This window comes from Natrix helvetica (assembly GCF_964273705.1).
Source record: "Natrix helvetica genome assembly, chromosome: 7".
Taxonomy (NCBI): domain Eukaryota; kingdom Metazoa; phylum Chordata; class Lepidosauria; order Squamata; family Natricidae; genus Natrix; species Natrix helvetica.
This window is the reverse complement of record NC_138558.1, coordinates 27,861,549-27,884,110: the sequence shown is the minus strand read 5'-3', so window position 1 is coordinate 27,884,110 and position 22,562 is coordinate 27,861,549. Positions and strand designations below refer to the sequence as shown.

General features: G+C 42.9%; 1 protein-coding gene across 1 annotated transcript in view; it reads right to left on the bottom strand.

Annotated features, from left to right (window-relative positions):
• Positions 1-22,210, bottom strand: part of GATB (glutamyl-tRNA amidotransferase subunit B) — a 46,780-nt gene extending 24,570 nt beyond the window's left edge. Inside the window, exons 1-6 of the mRNA XM_081959241.1 lie at positions 22,019-22,210; positions 20,080-20,230; positions 15,609-15,722; positions 7,149-7,347; positions 5,900-6,022; positions 105-218 (exon numbers count right to left, since the gene is read on the bottom strand). Of these exons, the coding sequence (XP_081815367.1) occupies positions 105-218; positions 5,900-6,022; positions 7,149-7,347; positions 15,609-15,722; positions 20,080-20,230; positions 22,019-22,170 (853 nt within the window). The 5' untranslated portion in view covers positions 22,171-22,210. The remainder of the gene's footprint in view (positions 1-104; positions 219-5,899; positions 6,023-7,148; positions 7,348-15,608; positions 15,723-20,079; positions 20,231-22,018) is intronic.
• Between the last annotated feature and the right edge of the window lie 352 nt (positions 22,211-22,562).

Sequence of the window (22,562 nt, the reverse complement as noted above, 5' to 3'; positions counted from 1 at the left end):
TATTCTACTACAGGTTTTACAAATAGGTTTTCTACAAACAGGTTTTGTTGGATATGAAATTTCACATTTCTAGGGTTTTAGCTAGGAAGAAAAGTTTTATTTACCGATTGCCTTCGCGAGAAACCGAGCACTGTTGATATTCTTCACTTCGGTCCTTACTCCATAAAGTTGGCCAGGATGATGTACAGATACATTTGCATCTACTCTCAACTGGCCCTCTGAAAATAATATCAGCAGTTGAATAAACCCATACCGCTTACAAATATATATATATATATATATATATATATATATGCAAAATTGCCATAGAAGATTATATGATGATTATCCAAGGCTTTTATTTCCTTAGGCCAGGGGTGTCCAAACTTGGGAACTTTAAGACTTGTGGACTTCAACTCCCAGAATTCCCCAGCCATGCTGGCTGGGGAATTCTGGGAGTTGAAGTCCACAAGTCTTAAAGTTCCCAAGTTTGGACACCCCTGCCTTACGCTCGCCAGAGGAACCTATGGCCCTTCAGCTATTGTGAAGCTACAATCCCAAAATAAATCATCATTGGACAATTTAATCAGAGTTCACAAACAACTCAAGGACCACAAGCTCTCCATTTCTAAGTCTAGTCTAAAATTCTATGGATACACACCTTAAAGAGGTTACTACACTTTTATCAAATGAAACACACTTCAGAAGCTTTCCTGGAGGCCTATTTCAAACAGGAATATGTGCATCCCTCTGTGTGTGGCATCTGTACACATCTTAAGGCACTGATGCTCCCAAGAGGTTCAGCATTTATGCACAAACCAAGCCTTTGCATCGTTTTTAAGACTCCACAGTCAGTTGAGAAAAAAACTTCGTGACTTATGGAACAAAATTAATTTTGCTTGACAGTAGTATAAGATTTGTGCAGTTATTTAAAAAAACGACACTGAAAATTGTTAAGGTTTTATAGATGCAAGCTCCTGGCTAAACTACATGAAAGGAAAAATTAGGAAAATTGCCATGCAGGCACTGAGCTATTTTGCACCTATTTTTCTCAGATGTTGCTCTGAAGATGCTCTCCTAATCAACAATCCAATAAACTGTAACCGGCTTCCTATCTTACTAATAGAACCACTATGAAAAATCAATGGGGCTTTTCTTTGGCAAAGTTGGACAGGTTGCCCCCTGTGACAATGTCAGATTTTATAGCATGCTTATTTTACACAGCCTATTACCCTGTACAGGACAGGAATTGTTCAAATTGACTCATATAATGTTTTATTGCCCATTTTAAAAGAATTCATTGTCCCACTGATTTATTCTATTCTAAGAGTTCCAGGCAGTGAGCTTGATTACTGTCTATGTTATAAGTTACCTGATTGCTATCTGGAGAATTACTATATTTTGCACCTCTATATCTTCATCTACACATTGCTGTAAATATTACTGTAAAACTTATATTACATGTTTACCTTGGATGCTTATTTCATTTTTGTTGTAAGTTTATTAATACACATAATTTGACACATATTATAATACTAGCTGGATACCCATGCTTTGCTACGAAACTATGTGATCGGGTTTGATACTTAAAGTTTGAACATTAATGTGGAATGTGTAACTCCTTAGCATCAGAGCGTGTTAATATAAGGGAACTGGAAGTTGGAACAGAGTTCTTTTCAGGTGGGGAGGGGGAGTAGAATGTCTAAATTCCCAGCCCGCAGTCTGGATGAGTCACACGCTGGCCACGTCCATGCCCGGTCTAGTGATGGGGTGAGCATCAGAGCATGTTAATATAAGACAACTGGCAGTTGGAACTGAGTTCCTTTCAGGTGGGGAGAGGGAGTAAAATGTCTAACTGCTTAGCATCAATGCGTGTTAATATAATAATGTATAAGAAATATTGATGATCTGTATTCGAAAAACTGATTTTGACAAATCCTTTCTTAGCAAGCACCTAGAAGCCAAGAGGAACCTAAGTGCTGAATTTCAAGTTTGGAGGCTCTACAGTTCTAGAGATTTCATGTTGAGTGAGTGGTATTTGGCTTTTATCTATATCTATCTATCTATCTATCTATCTATCTATCTATCTATCTATCTATCTATCTATCTATCTACCTATCATCTATCTATCTATCATCTATCTATCTATCTATCTATCTATCTATCTATCTATCTATCTATCTATCTATCTATCTATCTATCTATCTATCTTATAATAATACAAACATTGTGTTGGTATTATAACACAATTATAATACCAACACAGTTCTAAACAAATATCCAGAAGACAAAAAGTGAAACAACTAAGCTAAAAAAGGCTTTGTCAAGGGTTTTGATTGTATGAAACTATCATTTGATGGCTTGGTAGAATTCTATCACAAAGCCAACAGCAGTCCAAACAGATTTACTCAAGTGTCCTTGAAAATTTATAGCACAAGGACAGGTGAGAAAAGCCCATTTTTTCCCCTTCAAGGACTTAGAATCTTTGCAATGAATACAACTGAAAACCCTTTCAAACAGCCAAAAGCTAATACAGATTTCCACATAAACTGATAGAACAATCAGGCACTAAAACAACTATTTGAGGCAGAAAATTATTTCCAGGTGTATATTTCTTTGTTTTTGCAGATACAGTACTTCCTGATCAAGCCTGTGAAAATCTAGAAGTCAAACTGATAAAGCAATATAAAACCTCCTCAATAATTCTGTACCAATAATGGGGGTGCAAGAGAGGAAGGCTTTTCCCACTCTTCCTATTTGCTGTAAGGTACTATTAGAGGGGTGTCAAACTGGATTTTTTGGAGGGCCGGACGAGCATTGTAATTGTCCTCCGGGGGCTGGCGGGAGGGGGAAGAGATGGGATGGATACCCTCCTGCAACACCCTGCCAGCCAAAATAGGGTGCAGGGGGGTGCACCTGTGGCCCTCCCGCAGCCTGTTTTCGCTAGCAGAGGCACCGCAGGCTGGTCCTTTGCTATTTCCAGGCCAGTCCCATGGGCCGGATCTAAGTACCCCAGGGGCTGGATTCAGCCCGAGGGCCTTGAGTTTGACACCCCTGTACTATATTACATAAAGTGAAGCAAGATTTTCTCTTAAATCTTAATGAAAAACACTGGGTAGGTAGCACATAAAACTCCAGCAGCACACTGGGTAGAAGCCTACATTTTGACTACTTTGAACAATGCAGTTTGTAAAAATAAAATAACCTGCTTCATTTTTTTTATTGTTTCCTGATTTGCTTTGAATATCAAAGTTTACAGAAAAGCTTTGGTTCTAGTTTTTGCAGTTAAAAAACATTTGTAATTAGCTACTCACTCAAAAAGGTCAATTATCTTTTCAAAACAGTTTTGCTTGAATTTTAGAATGAACCTTTGATTACTATGAAATAAATGAAACAAGCATAGCAGTCCATTATTTGTTCACCCAGACGTCCTTTATATTTCAGCAAGAGTCACATGAAACCTTGAAAACAAGTACTGTGGTTGTAGAGATATTTTTATAGTTGCCATACAGCTAGAAAAATGAAAGTGGTGGGGGCTGAGTACTTTTTGCTGAACTATGTGGTTTAGGTAAATTAATAGGGAATTATTATAGGGAATACTTATAGTATTATAGATAATACTATACTATTTGCATAACATTCAAGAAAATGGCCAAAATTGTTTGCAAACTGCCCAGAGTTACTTAGGTGAGATGGAGAGTGTAGAAATTTGATAAATAAATTAGACTAAACTGCATACAAAGTCTAGTAGAAAAAACTTTCTGCCTCTATCAATACACTCAATTATTCTAGAATAGGGGTGTCAAACTCAAGGCCCGGGGGCTGGATCTACCTTGCGGGGTGTTTAGATTCGGCCCATGGGGCCGCCCTAGAAATAGCAAAGGACCAACCCATGTGCCTCTGCCAGCAAAACGGAGCTCAGGAGGGCGTCAGCTGGCAGAAGGTTGCAGGAAGCTGTCGCGGGAGCCCATTTTCATTGCCAGAGCGTTTGGGCCACCACAAGTGCCCCGGGCATGATATCGAGTTGGCCAGGCCCACCTTGGCCACACCCACCCCTGCTCCCCAAGGTCAAACATAATTCTGATGCGCCCCTCAAAGAAATCGAGTTTGACACCCCTGTTCCAGAATGATCCAGCTATTATTATGTGCTATTAAGTCAGTGACTATTTTTAGTGGCCACTCAGATAGACTTCTTCAGAATGTCCTGTCACTAAGCCTCGTTTTTCAGGTTTCCCAGCAACGCACCTCTCACTACTTTAATCCATCTACTTTGCTGCTGGTTGTGCTCTTCTTTTTCTTTCCATATTGGCCAGCATTATGGATTGTTAAAAAGGAGCTGGGTTTTCTCATCTTGTGCTCAGATATGATAATTTGAGCCTGATCATTTTGTGCTTCAAAGGACAACTCTGTATTTTCTTCTGCAATTCATTTATTTTCTTGGCTATCCATGGTATTCTCTAGAGTCTTCTGCAACACTGGTGTTCAAAAGCATTAATACATTTTTCTATCCCACTTCTTCAAAATGCTGCTTTCAAATCATTTTTGCAGAGCTTTGAAGCTATCAGACTATCTTGCAGCATCTAATTACGTTTTCCAAGGCTTTCCTGGCTATCCTATCAAATGCTAGTTTTGCAGCATGCTTGTTCTTTTAGTCGACCCTAAACAACAAAAGCTATTGACCACTTCACTGTCAATTCTAAGGATTTTTTAGATTGTTGTACTTGTCATTAGTTTAATCCACTTCTTTTTTCAGACTCTCAGTAGTAAGCAGTCTGATCTTCTGCCTGTCCGATTCTAGTCTATTTCAATTTGCCGATATTGAATATGTCAATCGGTAATTGATTCATTTCATCTTTTACTGTGACAACCTTTTGTATGTTCATCCTTCTTATGTTTCACATTTCCACTGCAATCCCTTCTCTGAAGCTTTTGGCTGTCTTTTCCAGCATGACAATTTTAGCTACTTTAATCATAAACACTATTAGATCTTCATTTCTTCCTCTGCCAGCATCTGACTTGATGGGCCCAACATCTGGCACTACAGTATATCAACAATTACTCTATTAAGTCTATCCATGTGATTTGTTTGGTAAAATACAGAGGTGCTTATTCTTGTTAAATCATTCATACAATGTACACCATGAATAATCCTTTTACTTTTGTCAACACAGCAACAATCTACACATAGCGAATTCTTATATCCCTGCTGCCTGATATAAGCACGTAAGTGTTTAGCTGGGCAGTTGTCATTATCCTGATGGAAGTATAGCACTTTGATGTACATTCCTAATCATCCTTATTTATCCCTTCCACAGTAGCAGCTCCCACCATCATCACAAAGAAACAACATAGCAGGAAATGAGGAGGAAAGTGCTGCCAATTATAAGGGTAAAATATTTGGATAAAACCAAGGCTTTGTTTCATAAAAATATAATATTTAATAAAAATATGACTTGCTATCAAACATTTACTTGAAGCTGAATCTCGAAAATATTTCCATTTTGCAACATTCCCAGGATCTCTTGCAACTAGCAGTATAAAACTAGCAATTATTAGACAAGTTGCAGTTAGTATTGTCCCGAAGAATTTGCATTTGGGGAGGCTAATGTGGAAGCAAAAGAAAAGTCCACCCAGGAGCCATCAATCATTCTGTTCCCACTTAGGTTTATCATGCACAGTTTCAAAAAAAGGTCAGCAGTCTAGAAATATCTGAGCTGAGTCAGAAGCACTGATGTCTCTAAGATACCTAAGGTAGGAGTACCACATACAGCATCAGAAATCTTATGAAGGAGAGAAAAAAACTCAAAACAAAAGGCAGCCCAACAATGCTAAATGATTAGTGGCTGCACGGCAAAGAAAGGGCCTTCCTTATAGAAAATCACAGTTGAGGAAAGATAAATAAGCCCTGCAGTTCTCCTACCTGCCATGTTTGCCTGGCTGCTCCCGAGAACCTGTAGGATGAGCTGAAGTTCCCTCACCGCGGCTGCCGCCTCTTCTCCACAAGACATTTCTGGTTCCATGACAAGCTCCATGAGGCCGATCCCTACCAGAGGCAGAGGAAGGATAACAAGAGCAGCTTTTTCGTCTCATTGTATCAGTTCAGTCAATAATGTTGAGCACACTTGAAGCTGCTCTAGCTTTTATGCGAGGCGATTCAGGATCATTTATTATTTAATCCCTGTCAAAATTCATACAACCGTAGAAGTGTCATTTTGTCTTGAGTGGCCGGTATGACTAAACACCGAAGGTGCATGGAACACTGTTATCTTCTCACCAAAGGTGATTCCTATATTTTCTACTTGCATTTTACGTGCTTTCGAACTGCTAGGTTGGCAGAAGCTGGGACAAGTAATGGGAGCTCACTCTGTTACAGGGCACTAGGGATTCGAACTGCTGAACTGCCGACCTTTCTGATCGACAAGCTCAGCATCTTAGCCACTGTGTCCCATTGAGCTACCACGTCCCGTGGGATGCTTATAACTAAAAGACTGTCCTTTTGCAAATTAGGTAGCAAACAGAGGAATGTGGTTTCTGACTTTGAAATGTAGCATCAACAAACAGATCTATGGGAAATATCCTGTCTCTGGCAAATCTTCTGGTTCCTGAACACCTGATACTGCGAAGAGATCTCTGTATAGGAAGAAAAGTGAATATTCTTGTGCTCAAACATCTTGATGGTACCTGATTTTCCCACCTGATGATACCCAAGACAGCCTGATTAAAGAAACTGCTTTCATTTGGAAAATGCCACCCAAAATTCTATTTGGTCATTTAATTATTCAATTAAATTTAAATGGTTAAAATATTTTTCCCTCTGGGTTCCATTATTTTCCAGCCTGGAACGTCAGGCTCCCAGAAAAGCATCTGTGTTTGTGTATAAATAGAAAATGAAATGGGAGGTTATGCTTCCAATTTTTTTTACATGACGTAAGTGAATGGTGACACTTTAGACACCTTATCTTGGCTTGTCTGGGTCTGCCTCGTGCTCATAGCTGAGGCTCGACACCTTCAGTATAGATGATACAGTCAAGTCTTTCTGTGAAACTTTGAACTTTGAAACTTTAACTGGGCATCAAATCCAGTTATTTTAATTTGAGAATATGCGTTCCGTTGAAAACATATAAATACCTCGTGCAACAGTTGCATGCAGAAATATGTTTCAAACATACCTGCTCTGTTGAGGTCAATGAGTGTTTGGCTTCTAAAATCATCATGAAGACTCTTTCCACTGTCTTGCTCCAACTGTATTTGCTTGATCCTCACAGTCTTGCTTACCATTTCATTCTGGTTTTTATCGGCTGGCATAAAGTATTGTAAGCAGCCATTCACCGCAATGGGAACCCTGTGCTGAGTGATCTGATATCCAGCCTGCATTTAGAATGTTAACAGATAGCTCATTTCAAATGAAAGCTGATCATCTTTGCCTTTTAACACACAGACCCCTCCTTCTTGTTAACTATTGACCCCGAAAGATATACCGTATTTTTCAGAGAATAAGACGCACCTTTTTCCCTCAAAAAAGAGGCTGAAAATCTGGGTGCGTCATACACTGAATACAGCATTTTTGGCCTCATGAAACCCCACCCCCTTCACCAAAATGGTCATGCATAGCCTTTAGTAGAGTGCTCCTGGGGGCTGGGGAGGGCAGAAATGAACGAAAAGAACGTTGGTCTTACCTGAACGTTTTTTTCAGGAGATGTGGAGGGAGGGGTCACAGAAGGCTTATTACAGCCTGATTGGTCCATTTGACTGAGAGAAAACTTCTTAACCTTCGGCTTCTCCCGTTGGTTCCCAGTTTCCGCGATGTCGGTGCATGCATCTGTAACAACAAACAAACAAGGGAAAGCCCCCCCCGGGCCACCCGATCCTACACCTCCCGGACCCTGTCTATCTAACTAGGGCGGGAATGTGACCCCTCCCTCCACATCTCCTGAAAAAAACGTTCAGGTAAGACCAACGTTCTTTTTCCAGTAGAGTGGAGGGAGGGGTCACAGAAGGGACATACCCAAGCTACGTCCCCGGGCGGGTAGACTGGGTCCCAGGTGAAGGATCGGCCACCACCCTCTGGAGGACCCGCCGCCCAAAAGATGCCTCAGCCGAGGCATACGCATCCAAACGGTAGTGCCTAATGAAAGGCGTAGGAGAGGCCCAAGTGGCCGCCCTGCAAATATCCTCGAAGGGTGCTCTGGTAGCCCAGGCCGCAGTGGTAGCGGCACTGCGAGTGGAGTGGGCAGTGATACCTGACGGGGGAGTCTTCCCGGAAGCACTGTAGGCCTCAACTATGGCCAACCTAATCCATCTCCCGATAGTGGAAGAGGACACCTTACGTCCCAACGAGCCCGGCCGAAAAGAGACGAACAACGCCTCGGTCCTCCTAACGCCCTCCGTCCGTTTCAGGTATATGCGGACGGCGCGGCGGACGTCCAGCCTGTGCCACACGCACTCCTGCTCTCTTGCTGGATTGGGACAAAAATTAGGAAGCACAATCTCTTGGGCCCTGTGAAATTGAGAATTCACCTTCGGAATAAACGAAGGATCCAAACGCAGGACCACCCTGTCCTGGTGGATTATACACAGATCACTGCGAGAAGAAAGAGCCCCCAATTCCGAAATGCGCCTGGCTGATGTAATGGCCACTAAAAACACCACCTTAAGGGTGAGGAGGCGCATGTGTACCGTCCTAAGAGGTTCGAAGGGGGAGCCTGTCAGAGCCTTGAGGACCAGAGTGAGGTCCCAGGTCGGGAATCTATGAACCGGGGGTGGGCAGATGTTAGCCGCCCCTTTAAGAAAACGCTTAATCAAGGGAGAACGAGAAAGGGTGGGGGAACCCTCCCCCCCCAGAATGGTGGCCAAAGCCGCCACCTGACGCCGGAGCGTATTATGCGACAGACCGTCCTCTAACCCCTTCTGAAGGAACTCCAATACGTCTGGGACGGTAGCCCTAGCGGGATCCAACCCCAACGGAATACACCACTTTGCAAACGCCCTCCAAGTGGCATTGTAAATCCTAACCGTAGACGGCCTCCTGGACGCCTCTAAGGTGGCTATAACACCCGACGATAGTCTCCTCCCCCTCAGGATCCCCCGTTCAATAGCCAGGCGGTCAGATGAAGCCACTGAGGCCCTGGGTGATGCAAAGCCCCTTGACTCAGAACGACCTCCCCTGGGGGAATCCTCCAGGGGTCTGCTACCGACAGCTGGACCAGGTCCGCGAACCATGGTCTCCTCGGCCAGTACGGGGCTAACAGGATAACGAGAGCCCTCTCTGAGACTACCTTCCTGATCGTACGGGGAACGAGGGGAAGGGGAGGAAAGGCATAAAGAAGGCCCGGGGGCCACCGGCTCCTGAGGGCATCCGCTCCTTCCGCTGACGGAGACTGGAAACGGGTGAAGAAACGCGGCAGCTGGGCGTTGTCGGGGGAGGCAAACAGGTCCACCAGGGGCGTGCCGAATCTGCTGCATATCTTCCGAAACAACTCCGACCCCAGTTGCCACTCGCCATCATCTAGGGTCGTGCGACTCAACCAATCCGCCTGAAGATTGGACACCCCCGAGATGTGCTCCGCTACTATCGAAGCCAAGTGTCTCTCTGCCCACAAGCCCAGCGCCTGCGCCTCTCGTCAAAGGGAGCGGGAGTGAGTGCCCCCCTGGCGATTGACATGGACCTTTGTCGCTACATTGTCCGTGAGCAGGAGGACATGGCGCCCCCACAGGTGATGACAAAAAGTCCTGAGGGCAAGTCTCGCGGCCTTCAGCTCCAGCCAATTGATGTTGTGGCGGAGATCCGAGGCAGACCAACGTCCCTGGCTCATGTCGGAGTCCATCACGGCCCCCCAGCCGAAGAGGCTGGCATCCGTCGTCACGGTGACTCTCTCGGGCTCCCAAAAGCAAGCCCCCTGTCGCAGCGCCGGGGACATCCACCACTGAAGAGAGAGCCTCACCTCCGCTGGTAGAGGAACTGGCCGCAAGGAGTTGCTCATCATCCTTCTCTGGACCGGAATCAAGGCCCACTGGAGAGGTCGCAGATGGAGCCGGGCCCAGGGTACAATCCCTATACAAGAGACCATCTTCCCCAGCAGTTGAGACAAGGTCAGGATGGAAACAGACCTTCTTTTTCTTACGGAGGAGACCAGTTGACGTAGGCTGGTCAAGCGGTCTGGGGACAGGCGAACCCTCCCTGACTCGGAGTTTATCACTGTCCCTAAGTGGAGAATCTGTTTGGACGGGGACAGGTGGCTCTTGGGAAAGTTCACTGAAAACCCTAACTCCTGAAGCCAACGGATCGTCAGCCGAAGATCCGACGTGGCTCTGGGGAGGGACTCCGCCTGGACCAGGACGTCGTCCAAGTAGCACTGAAGTCTCACCGGAATGGAACGTAGGTAAGCCGCCAGCGCTGCCAAGAACTTGGTGAATGTCCGCGGCGCAGAGGCCAGACCAAACGGGAGGGCCCGATACTGGTAATGCCTGCCCTGGTGAGAAAACCTGAGATAGCGCCGGTGAGACTGGAGAATGGGGACGTGGAGGTAGGCCTCTGTCAAGTCTACCGAGGCCATGTAATCTCCCTTCCGAATGCCCTGCAGGATTGATTTCAGGGACGCCATCTTGAACCGCCTGTAGACTAGGTAGCGGTTGAGACGTTTCAGGTTGAGGATTGCCCTCCAACCCCCCGAGGATTTTGGGACTACGAACAGATGTGAGTAGTAGCCCTGACCCCTTTCCGGCCCCGGAACCACCTCCACCGCCCTGATGTCTAGCAGATGGGCGACAGCGAGGTCCATGAGACGACGACGTCCCGGATCTCGAGCCGGGGGAAAAACCTTGAAAAAACTCGGAGGCTTGGAGAGGAACTCTAACCTTAGGCTGTGGCGAACGGTCGCCCTGACCCAACCGTCTGATGTGATCTGATCCCACTTGTCCGCATACAATGCCAGGCGGCCCCCGATGGGATGACTCGGGTTCGAGTCATTTCCCCCTGCGGAAGGGACGGCCGCCCCCCCCTCGAAAGGGCCGCTTGGACTGCGGCTGGTACCTAGAACGATCCTGAAAGTTCTGCCTATTGAACTGCCTGTCCTGCCTGTAAGGTTGGTAACGCTGATCCTGATCCCTATCATAGGATTTGAACTGGGCCCTGCGATAGGGGTGACTACGGGACTCCGCCTTCTTGGTGGATGTAGGCATAACCTTCTTTTTATCTTTGTTCTCCACCAAAATCGGATCTAAGGAGGCCCCGAACAAATTTGGACCTGCAAAGGGGGCGGCCACCAGGTCCCACTTGGCCTTATAGTCCATCTGCCAGTTCCTGAGCCACAGGAGCCGACGGGAGGCCACAGAGGTGGCCAAGGCACTAGAACCAAACCTAACAGCGTCTAGGGTCGCATCAGCCGAGTACTGACACGCTGTCATAATTTTAGCTAAGTCCTGGTGAACCCGCTCATCTTGGATCGGAATACGATCCTGAAGCTGGCGGAGCCACATGACCGTAGTTCGGTTAAAGTACGAGGCGGCAGCCGCCGCCCGTACCGCCCACGCTGAGACCTTATAATTCTTATGTAAAGTGAGCTCCGCCCTCTTGTCCTCTGGCTTAAGTTTGTCTGCCGCGTCCCCCGAGACCACTGGGGAAGAGGAGACTAGGGCTGCTATGGCCTGATCTATAGCTGGAAGCTGAATAGCCTGCACAAAAGATTTTTCCATGTTGTAGGCGCGACGGTCGTTGCTGCCTGGGGGGGAAAAAATTAGAAGGACGGGCCCATTGGCTACTAGCCACATCTAAGAAAAGAGGAGGAGCCGGAATCTCCTCCTTATTAGTGGCCGTCGCTGAGAATATGACCATGTCTGGATCCGTGGGCGGTGGGACCGTGGGGTCCCCCGTGCCCACCTTGGTGGTCCTCCTAGCCTTCTTGAGTAATGGTTTGAACATGGCCTGGAGGAAAAGGTTGGAAGAACGAGGCGGCTCAGGAGCCACATCTTCCTCCTCAGAGAACCCCCAATCATCCCTCCTTGCCTCCCCCCTTGAGGAGACCTCACTCATGAGGGAGGGGGAAGAAGCCCTGGACCTAGATCTACTAAAAGGAGTAATCCTACTATGATGGTACGGCCTGTCCCTTTGGGCTATGCCCCTAGAGATGGCCACAGAAACAAGCCTTTTGAGGTTCTCAGGGAGGTGTTCCAGATCCTCCTCATCGCCCTCTGAATCATAGTCTGGTGCCACATGGGCCCTGCTACGCTTTCTGCCCCTGCCCAGGCCTGCAGAGGTACCCTCCAGTGGGTCCTCCCTATCTGCCCCTCTAGGCCCCTGGGAAGGAGAAGGAGAGCGAGGATCCCCCCGCCCCTGACTCCTATCAGATCTGCAGGAGGAGGCAGAAGAAGATGAAGGGCTAAACCCCCTGGCCACAGGAGGAGAAGGGCAGGAAGCCAAAGGACGTGGAGATCTGGATCTAGGCCTAGGATCCCGGGCCTGCCTCTTCTCAGCCCTTTCAATGACTTTCTCAATGGCCCTGGATCGCCTGAGCTCATCTCTCTGTAGAGCCCTTGAAGGCCTTTCCTCTGCGCAAGGCCTAGAAGCTCGAGGCCTAGCTGGGGGGGTGGGATCCGCCCTATCTTCGCCAGCCTGAGACGGCGCGGCCTGCTGGGACTCTGATCTCTCCGCCATCGCCCCACTCACGTGCTCCAGGTTGAAAAGTCCGAAAGGCAGAGAAATTAAGCAGCTGCAGCCCTTTAGCTGGTGAGGATCGCCTGCTCCGGGCTCCAGACAACGCTGCCACTCGCACCAACGCGTTCCTTCGGCCTCTACGTGCTGCAGGCCCAGCCACGTGCGTCAAAATGGCTGCCGGCTTCTTTTGGGCGGTCCTCCAGCAAGCGCGCCCAAAAATGGCCGCCGACCTTGCCTTTCGCTTCCTGAGCCTCTGGGCGACCGCTCGCAAGCGCGCCGCCCCGATCCTAGCTGGCACACACTGAGACAGCCGAAAAAAACTCCCTCAGGCAAGAAAAACGCCCCCGCGCCTCTGCCGCGAGCTGCAACCGGCCCCGGGATTAAGGCGACTTGAAAAGAAGCCGATCTGCCGCTTTTGCGCCGAAAAACCCCGGCGCGCTGCGACTCCAAGCAATTTAAACCGTTCTCTGCAAACGAGGAAGCAATAGAAGTAATAGGATCGCCCAGCACGCCCGAGACTCCAGGCATCAGTCTGGGCGATCCCCTTAGGGGAGGGAAGGCACGGAACGCCCCCCCCCTGTCTCTCAGCCTTCCGAGGGCAGTAAACAACAGCCCTGCAAGGCAGACCAACAATAAAAAATTTCCAAATTTAGAATGCTCAATTTTCACTAAACCAATACTAAAATAGCTATAAAAAACTCTCTAACTAGGAACCAAACCTGAGTCTTGGACCTGACTGAGAGGAAACTGGGAACCAATGGGAGAAGCCGAAGGTTAAGAAGTTTTCTCTCAGTTAAATGGACCAATCAGGCTGTAATAACCCTTCTGTGACCCCTCCCTCCACTCTACTGGAAAAAATGGGCCTTCTTTTGTTCGTTTTGACCCCCCACCCCACCCAGCAGCACTCTGTAAGCCTCCTAAAGGCTATGCATGCCCTTTTTTGACAAAAAACAGGCCCGTTTTTGCAAAAAAAAAACGGGGCATTTTTTGCTCATTTTGCCCCCCAGCCCCCAGGAGTACTCTACAAGCCTCCTAAAGGCTATGTATGCCATTTTTCTTTGACAAAAAGCAGGCCCATTTTTGCGAAGAATGGACCGTTTTTGGGAGGTCTGCAGAGTGCAAAAACTTTTTTTTTTTAATTAGCCTCTTCAAAATCTTGGTGCATCTTATACTCCGGTGCGTATTATACTCTGAAAAATATGGTACATATGGTAGGCTGCATGTACTCTTTCCTTTCTCTTGAGAAAGCTCAAACTGCCCAAAGAGCTGCTGATTCGGAATTATGCGGAATTATAGTGTCTGTCATCTGTACTTTTATAACTGTCTGGTTTGGCTCTGCAACCAAGCAAGACAGACATAGACTTCAACGTATAATTAGAACTGCAGAAAAAACAACTGCTACCAACCTGCCTTCCATTGAGGAGCTGTATACTGCACGTGTCAAAAAGAGGGCTGTGAAAATATCTACAGGCCCCTCATATCCTGGACATAAATTGTTTCAACTTCTACCCTCAAAATGACACCATAGGGCATTCCACACCAAAACAACTAGACACAAGGATAGCTTTTTCCCAAAAGTCATCACTCTGCTAAACAACTAATTCCCACAACACTGACAAATTATTTACTAAGACTGCATCACTATTCCTCTTCTCTTCTTTCCTAGCATGTCTTCCCACTTATGTCTTCCCACTTATGACTATAACCATGTTGCTTGTATCTTTACAATTTATATTACTTTGTTTCCTAGTACAATTTGATTGCTTATTAGTAACTTATGAGTATCACTCAGTGTTGTATCTTTTGATTCTTGATGAATGCATTTTATTTTTCTTTATGTGCACTGAGAGCATATGCACCAAAAACAAATTCCAATCACACTTGGCCAATAAAGAATTCTATTATATTCCATTAAAAAAATTAAAACACAAATAAAAGTGACAGTGAATAACCAAATTTCATTTTCTATTAATGCTCAAATATTCACATTTAGCCTTCCAATGTAAGTTATCATACACAAATGTTATGTTAAATGCCTTCAGACTATCAAAAAAACTATATGGAAAGAATAACTGGAGGGAGGGAGAGACTTGTATGAGAGATCTAATTGGCAAAAAAAAAAGCTAAGCTCTCCCTTCCTACTTGCCTAGTTTGCTGCATGAACTAGTCTGAATACCACCTAAAGCAGGGGTGTCCAAACTTGGCAACTTTAAGACTTGTGGACTTCAACTCCCAGAATTCCCCAGCCAGCTCTGCTCTGCTGGCTGGGGAATTCTGGGAGTTGAAGTCCACAAGTCTTAAAGTTGCCAAGTTTGGACACCCCTGACCTAAAGTGTGGTAGGCACTGCCTCATTTTACTGGGGGTTTTCACCACTGGCATCAATTGATTTGCTTTAGATATCTAAACAAATTTAAAACAAAACACTGAATAGAACAGAACAGAATTCTTTATTGGCCAAGTGTGATTGAACACACAAGGAATTTGCATATGCTCTCAGTGTACATAAAAAGAAAAGAAAATGTGTTCGCCAAGAATCATAAGATACAACACTTAGTGATGTCTCTGAGATTCTCAAACGTAATGACAATAAGTGCTTGTGAAGTCACTGAAGCACCAATATGCATCTGTAATACACTCATTTAAAAAGATTCATACCGTTTGTCTTAATCTTAACAGGCCATTAATGAGAATAAAGGAAGGCTTGTCCTAGCAGTACCTTCCCCAGTTCAATTACTCCCAAAGCCCTGAAAACAGGAGGCACAGCCATCAGAACAATCATCGTCAATCTGCAAGCTCCTGGCTACAGCTGCCCATTCATCTGAATTCAGGGCTGCATCCAGCTTGGACGGGTAAACAGTGGCTGGAAAAAAACAAAGCTTCTCTTTTGTTGGCTTGCCCCCCCCCCCCCCCCCCCACAATCTGTTCTTCAGGCATGTTCCTCTTCCGATTTGTCAAGGACAAAGCCTGATATATACTCACAGGCAGATCTGCATAAAAATAGTGTTTCCTGTCAAACAAGGACTTCTTGTTTATGGTGCAGTTCAGTGCAAGGCCTGTTGACACTGCTGCTTCCACGCATCGTCTGTTGAGAACCTAGAGAGACACAACACACAACTTGAATTCGTACTCTTTTAAACAGTGTGTGATTCCTTTTTGATTGCTTTAAAAAACCCATGGTTTCCTTGCAAATGGGAAGTACAAGGGGTAATAAGGGAAAACTTGTTTTAAACAATATTTTTCCATTTTATGGTGCAGAGCCAGAGGTGGTATTCAGCAGGTTCTGACCACTCCTGGAGAATTGGTAGTGGAAATTTTGAGTAATCCGGAGAACCGGTAAATATCACGTCAGACTGGCAACGCCCCCATCTATTCTCTGCCTCCCGAGTCCCAGTTGATGGGGAGGGAACGGGGATTTTGCAGTAACCTTTCTCTGGAGTGGGGAGGGAATGGAGATTTTACAGTATCCTTCCCCTGTCACGCCCACCAAGCCATGTCACGCCCACCAAGCCACGCCTACAAAACTGCTAGTAAATTTTTTTTAATTCCACCACTGTGCAGAGCACAATTGTTTTTAATATTGCACACTGTATTTTTAAGTTTTGTGCTTTTGTTTTAGTGCTCTTAACTACATTCATTGGAAGATGACACAGAGCTAAGTTTTAACCTCTAATAAAAGACTGGCCTAAATTAACATGGATACATGGAATATAAATGTTTTGCTATGTAACAATTCTAATATGTTCTAAACCAATGGTTCTCAACTCTTTCTTCACCACGGACCCCCTTTTCTGACCATGGACCCCCAAGACTTAAGTCAAGATTTAAATCGTAATATTTCTTCAAGCCTTTGCCGAAACCCTGTGATGACATCACAGCCCCCTAGGGGTCCATGGACCACAGGTTGAGAACCACTGCTCTAGACCAGGGGTCTCCAACCTTGGCAACTGTAAGACTTGTGGACTTCAACTCCCAGAGTTCCTCAGCCAACTTTGCTACCTGAGGAACTCTGGGAGTTGAAGTCCACAAGTCTTAAAGTTGCCAAGGTTGGAGACCACTACTCTAGACAACCGAAATGGTAATCAGGAAATAGCTAGATAGAGAAAGAGCTATTAACTTATTTGCTTCCTTGCTTGTTTATTAAATTTATTTGCTACCCGTCTTGCCGTGGGGCTACTCTAGATGACTTACAACAGGGGTGTCCAAACTTGAGAACTTTAAGACTTGTGGACTTCAACTCCCAGAATTCCCCAGCCAGCATAGCTGGCTGAGGAACTCTGGGAGTTGAAGTCCACAAGTCTTAAAGTTCCCAAGTTTGGACACCCCTGACTTACAACAATAAAAACAGAGAAATGAAAAGAAATGTAAACATAAACAGTAGCAAAATAATGAAACAATAAAATAAACAATGTTAATGCAGTAATTTGAAATGATTACTGAAGCAGGGAATCCGTGTGTGTGTGTACGTTTGCTATCAATCTAGTAGCCACCTTCACTGTGGTACTCCCCCATTGAGTCAGTGGGCCAAATTATACCTTGATTAATTCAAACATTTCACTACTAAAAGTTATCTGGCAAAGTATTCCACTGCATTCAAAAATATTTTTCAGCCTTACCTAGTATAGTAAATAATACAAAACAGTTTGGACATATCTACCAATCACTGGTGAGAAAGCAACCCCTCATCCCTTCAGCTAGAGTATAGAAGATCTAATTGCACTTACGATCTATGAGCAAATTGCCTATAGACATAGACTACGTATAGGTAAATATAATGAAATATGAGATTCATGCAAACTACTCTAAGGTTAAAAATATAATAGTTATATAAATGTATTAGAAATATACATGTTATAATAATATAACATTATATTATATATTACATAATAGTTATATAAATAAATTAGAAATATACATGTACTTAAGTAAAGGCTTCATTAGATAACTATATATAGAATTATAAATAATTCACAGCTAAAATAATATACCTTTTTTCTTTTTTTCTTTCACTTTTTAAAAATAAAAATGCACTATGCTTTCTTTGACAATACATGTATTTTTATCTGTGTAGCCCCCCCCCCATAATTCTCTGTCATTATTTTAAAAGCAATAAAAGAATAAATAAAAAGAGGAACACCCCCCCCCCCGCCCTAGACAAAAAGCTATAACTGAAATTGTAAATCACCAGATCCATTGTTTTTCTCACGGGTTAACAAGAAATTAGGAGGATTTATCATTTAAAAAGCCAGTTTGGGTCAAAATAATCCACTACTGAGCAATTGAAAAAAAAAGAAGTCCTCTTAAAATGCACCGAAGCCAGGTTATCTGCCCACAGCCAGAATATGCAGATACGAATCTGCTCTTCTCATTTTGTTGAAGGAAATTGTCAGAGATATAGCAAACACTACACTACACTTCTCAGACTGTCAGGGTACACAGTACATACAAGCTAAACCCATAGCTGAAACTAACTGCTATATTCACAAAATATGAATATATTTTGTTATAAGGTCAATATGAAACACCCTATCTACAAAGGACTCTTATGAAACATTCAAAAGTAGTTTTTTAATAATAATAATAAAATTCAAAATAACTGAAGGATTTCATAGGTTGAGGGCTTAAATATTGTGGCTATAAGATACACAAGAAAACAGATATATTTTTTTGCTGTATCATCAAAAGGATGTTTGGAAGTAGCAGTCTACCCTGATAGTTACTGTTTCTCAAACTATCAAGATAATAGCCAAGGTTATTTTAAAAATAAAAACAACCTTAAAGGAAACAGTGGACTCACCCTAACTGTCAGCCAACCTACAGAAAAATGGACTTTTATAACATATTCTATAAATATGTTTGATGAAAAATGAGGACTTCGGTCATAGTGGTCCAACAAAGATAAATTGGCATGTTAGTCCTTTTCTGACTGCTGTGCCTATTGGGTTTTGTGAGTAGAATGCTGGTTTATTTATTAATTCTAAGGATTATAGACTGCTCCAGTTATAACCAATTCTAAATGACTTATATCTTCTATTTATATATGTAAGGTTTAAAAGTGGGCAGTCTAAAATACAAATATTATGGGGAAAATACCAGACAAAAATATTTATTACCTTTCAGATTACAGATTATTCTTATATGAATATTAATACATGTAGCTGGAAAAAAGGTATTGCTGCTTTACTGTATTTTGCATGAACAAGACAAACTTTTACAAGAGCAAAACAAACAAACAAACAAAACCAAAACCAAAACCCAAAACAAAGTTATATTATACTGCAGAAGAGTCCATAAAAAACCGAAATGTAGTTCTAAATACTTATTGAAGTTTAACATTAACAGGACAAAAGAAAAACAACACACAAGATGAAAACTCTCAATGAAGTTCAGTAATCCACCAAAATAGTATAATCATGGTTTTGGCATTTTCAACCTCTTCAGTATTAGCAAAACTCTAAAGCACACACTGTGCCATTTACCTGTCTTCATTTATCCAGTTAACTGATTTATTTTGCAATCTATGGGCCTACCTACATATTAAAATGGAACACCACATTAAATTAGCATTCATGATGCAACTGGTATCATGGACCCTAATGTATCCATAACAAAATATTTTAAAAACAGCAGGTATTTATTTAGGTATCTGTAGGTAGGCTCCTTGGAACAAGAGAGCAGACCCCACAAGGAACACAATACAAATCCATAATAACTCTGAATAAATTTAACATTCCAGCCTACATATTATACCACCTTATGTATTACTCCATCCAATCTATGCCAATAGCAACAGGAACATAATATATACCACCACACAAAACATGAGAGAAGAGATAAATATACACTGAAATCTTTATTATAGCTCCTGGATGGGGCCTCTTATTTACAATAAATCAGACAAGAAATAAAAAATAGAAGGTAAACCGAAGATATTGGACAACCATTTATCTAAAATGATATGGGGTTTCCTGCTTGAATAGGGGATTGGACTAGAAGACCTCAAAGGTCCCTTCCAACTCTTTATTCTGTTATTCTTAAGTTGACGATGTTCTATTTGGTGGTAGCCAAGCTACACTTACTTGTTAACATTCTTGCTTCAACACATAGCTCAACTTCCAGTGGAGCTTAGCTGATACCATGGAATTATCCCTATGGAATTTCAGAAGCAGTTGGTATCTGTATAGCTTTTGACGAAGCACAAATGTGCTGTTTCAGTTCAACTTGTGGGACAGAATCTGATTTGAGGTCTTTACATCTGTTATTTTACATTTCCTTGATGTACTTTATGTTCTGTTTTGGGCTCTGAGAGGTGCTTGTAACTATGCTTCAATAAAACTGCATTTTGTATTTTATATACTCCATATTGCTTTGACCTTATTAAAGTTTGCTCCTTTCTTTAGAAAAAGACCGGTTGGTCATGTTATATTTCTACTCAGGACTGAACAAAACCTACCGGTAGAGTGCCAGGAAGAGAAGCATCCAAGAATGATACTAGAGAATTAGGTGGAGCTGCAAAATGGACTTGAGAACCAGAAAAAAGCTTCGAGTTGGATGAAATCTGTGCATGGATTTCCAAGCCTACAACTGCTGCCCAGGAAACATCACTAAAAGAAAGCCAACATGTATAATCAGTAATTAGATAAATGCAATTAAAATTTTAAAACACTTGGGAAAGGGGAAAGAAAATCAAGCACAATTAATACTGGAACAAAATGACAGGACATTAAAAGAAACTCAAATTCTGAACAGCTTAAATAAATTAAAAACTTTTCTCAAAAATGCCCAAATTTGTTAGATAGATGCCAGTTCTTATAACCAACACTGTCCTATTGTCCTATACATACCTTTCCAAAGGGTCACTTTCATTGAGAAAGTGTCAAAAATTATCATTTGAAAAAAGATGGAACAAAATCTACATAGCCACTAAACGTAACTGCACTTCATGCACCTGTATTTTGATGACTGAGAGAATGAGTAATTTTGCAGTAAATGCTTTACAGAATCTGAAAGCAATGATTTGGACTTACACAATGACATAAAAAATACATTTGATTAGTGAAGTCAATCTTATGCCATTGCAATGATAATAGCACTAAAATCAATATCTGAGATCCATAAAGGAATTATATAGATAGATACAAGTTTTCTTTTCTTAAGAAGATGAGAATTTAGGTTTCTGTATTTCTTTGAAGTGAAATAATTGAAACCATGAAGAGGGGCTGCCAATATAATCATATTTATTAATAAAAGTGATTTTCAGAATTTTTCAGTATTTATGTAAGTTACTGATTATCTCACATGCAAGAACCAATACAGTATATTGATTAAAATGTTGGACTCATGTTTTTTATATGTACATCCAAGCTATACTCTAAGGTTCTTACATAGAATAGAATAGAATAAAATAGAAGAGTTGGAAGGGGCCTTAGAGATCTTCTAATCCAACCCACTGCTCTCGTAAGAAAAACTATACCATTTTAGACAAACAGCTGTCCAATCTCTTAACAATTTCCATTGTTGGAACATTCATAACTTCTGGAGGTAAGTTGTTACACTACTATACCACTGATTAATTGTTCTGCTACATAATATCCGTCCATACAGTGTGTTCAAAATGTTCTTAAGACCAGATAATACAGGATATATTTATTTAAATGCATGTTGAAGCATGTATTTTAGGTCAGTGCTAATTTAGAAAACAATTTAGAATAGATTTTTTCTCTCTTTGCATTATCATTGTAAGGTAAATGGGGCTTCCCAAATGGGTATCCTGTATAAATATTTGCTGTGTGATCTTGTAATTTTTAAATCCACATTGAGTTTTAAAACTGTTGCTATACTAACTATTGGAAAGAAAAACCTTCATATATGAATATTAATAACATCATTTAATTTTTAAAAAATAGAAATCTGTTTACAAGATGGTGTGTGTTACAGTCTCATACAATAATGCAAACCATTTATAAATGCATCAATGTTATCCGTAGTAAATGTTTTTCCTTCTCCATGCTGCAAGGGAAAAGTGCTAGTTGTGAAGCAGCCCACGAATTTATGCAGCAAAGCAGCATCACATTAAGATCTGCCAGCAGGTAAAGATAAGAGTTTGAATTCTATACTTTAACTGCATCTTCAGTTCTATTTCAAATTGGAGAAAAATTGCGGTTTTTCCCTTATCCTTTAGTGCTCTAGTTTATTATATTTTCATCCAATACACTAGTACTAAAATTAAACAGCATTATACATAGAAGGACATTTGAAATTTTGCGAGATTCCTTTCGCGTTTCAATCCGTACCAGTAAGCCACTAGAAGAGCGGAAACGTGAAACGCGAGGAAAGTTTTTTCATTTTTTTAATCAGCCAAGAGCCACAAACCGGAATATCCACAGTCATACCGTTTCTCTTTCGTTGTAATCCCTTTTGAATTCCAGCAGAGAACGCTGGTGGATACCGGTCTCTTCCAATCTCCAAGTACGGTGTCATTCGCAAAGCTAACTTTGCCAGCTCGAAGCCAAGCGCGGTACCGTCGCATCATGGGGGCCGCCATTTTGTTCGGCGCTGGGGAAACATCAGGTGATCTCGTTCTTATAGCAAGTCCTCTTGGGAAATGCAGTCCTGGGCTTGCTTAGAGAAAAGGGGATGGCGAGAGGAACGAAAGCCTCCATTTCCCGTGATGCTCCATCGCTGAGCTGCTCCGCTCAAACTGGGAGACTAGCAGGGAAAAGCGAGCAAGAGCTGCAGGACTTTTATGCGAGTTAGGTGGAAATGAGTCAGTGATTCGCGTTCATTGAGTGGGCAGAAGAGCATTAGATGCCTATGGGTAACAATTAAAAAGAGCTGGAGAAGACGTTGTTCTTGGTGCTCAGGCAGTCATATAGTGGCAGTTGTTTAATAAATGTTAACTAAACAAATAGCATGCCTGTAATTAATGGCTGCTTT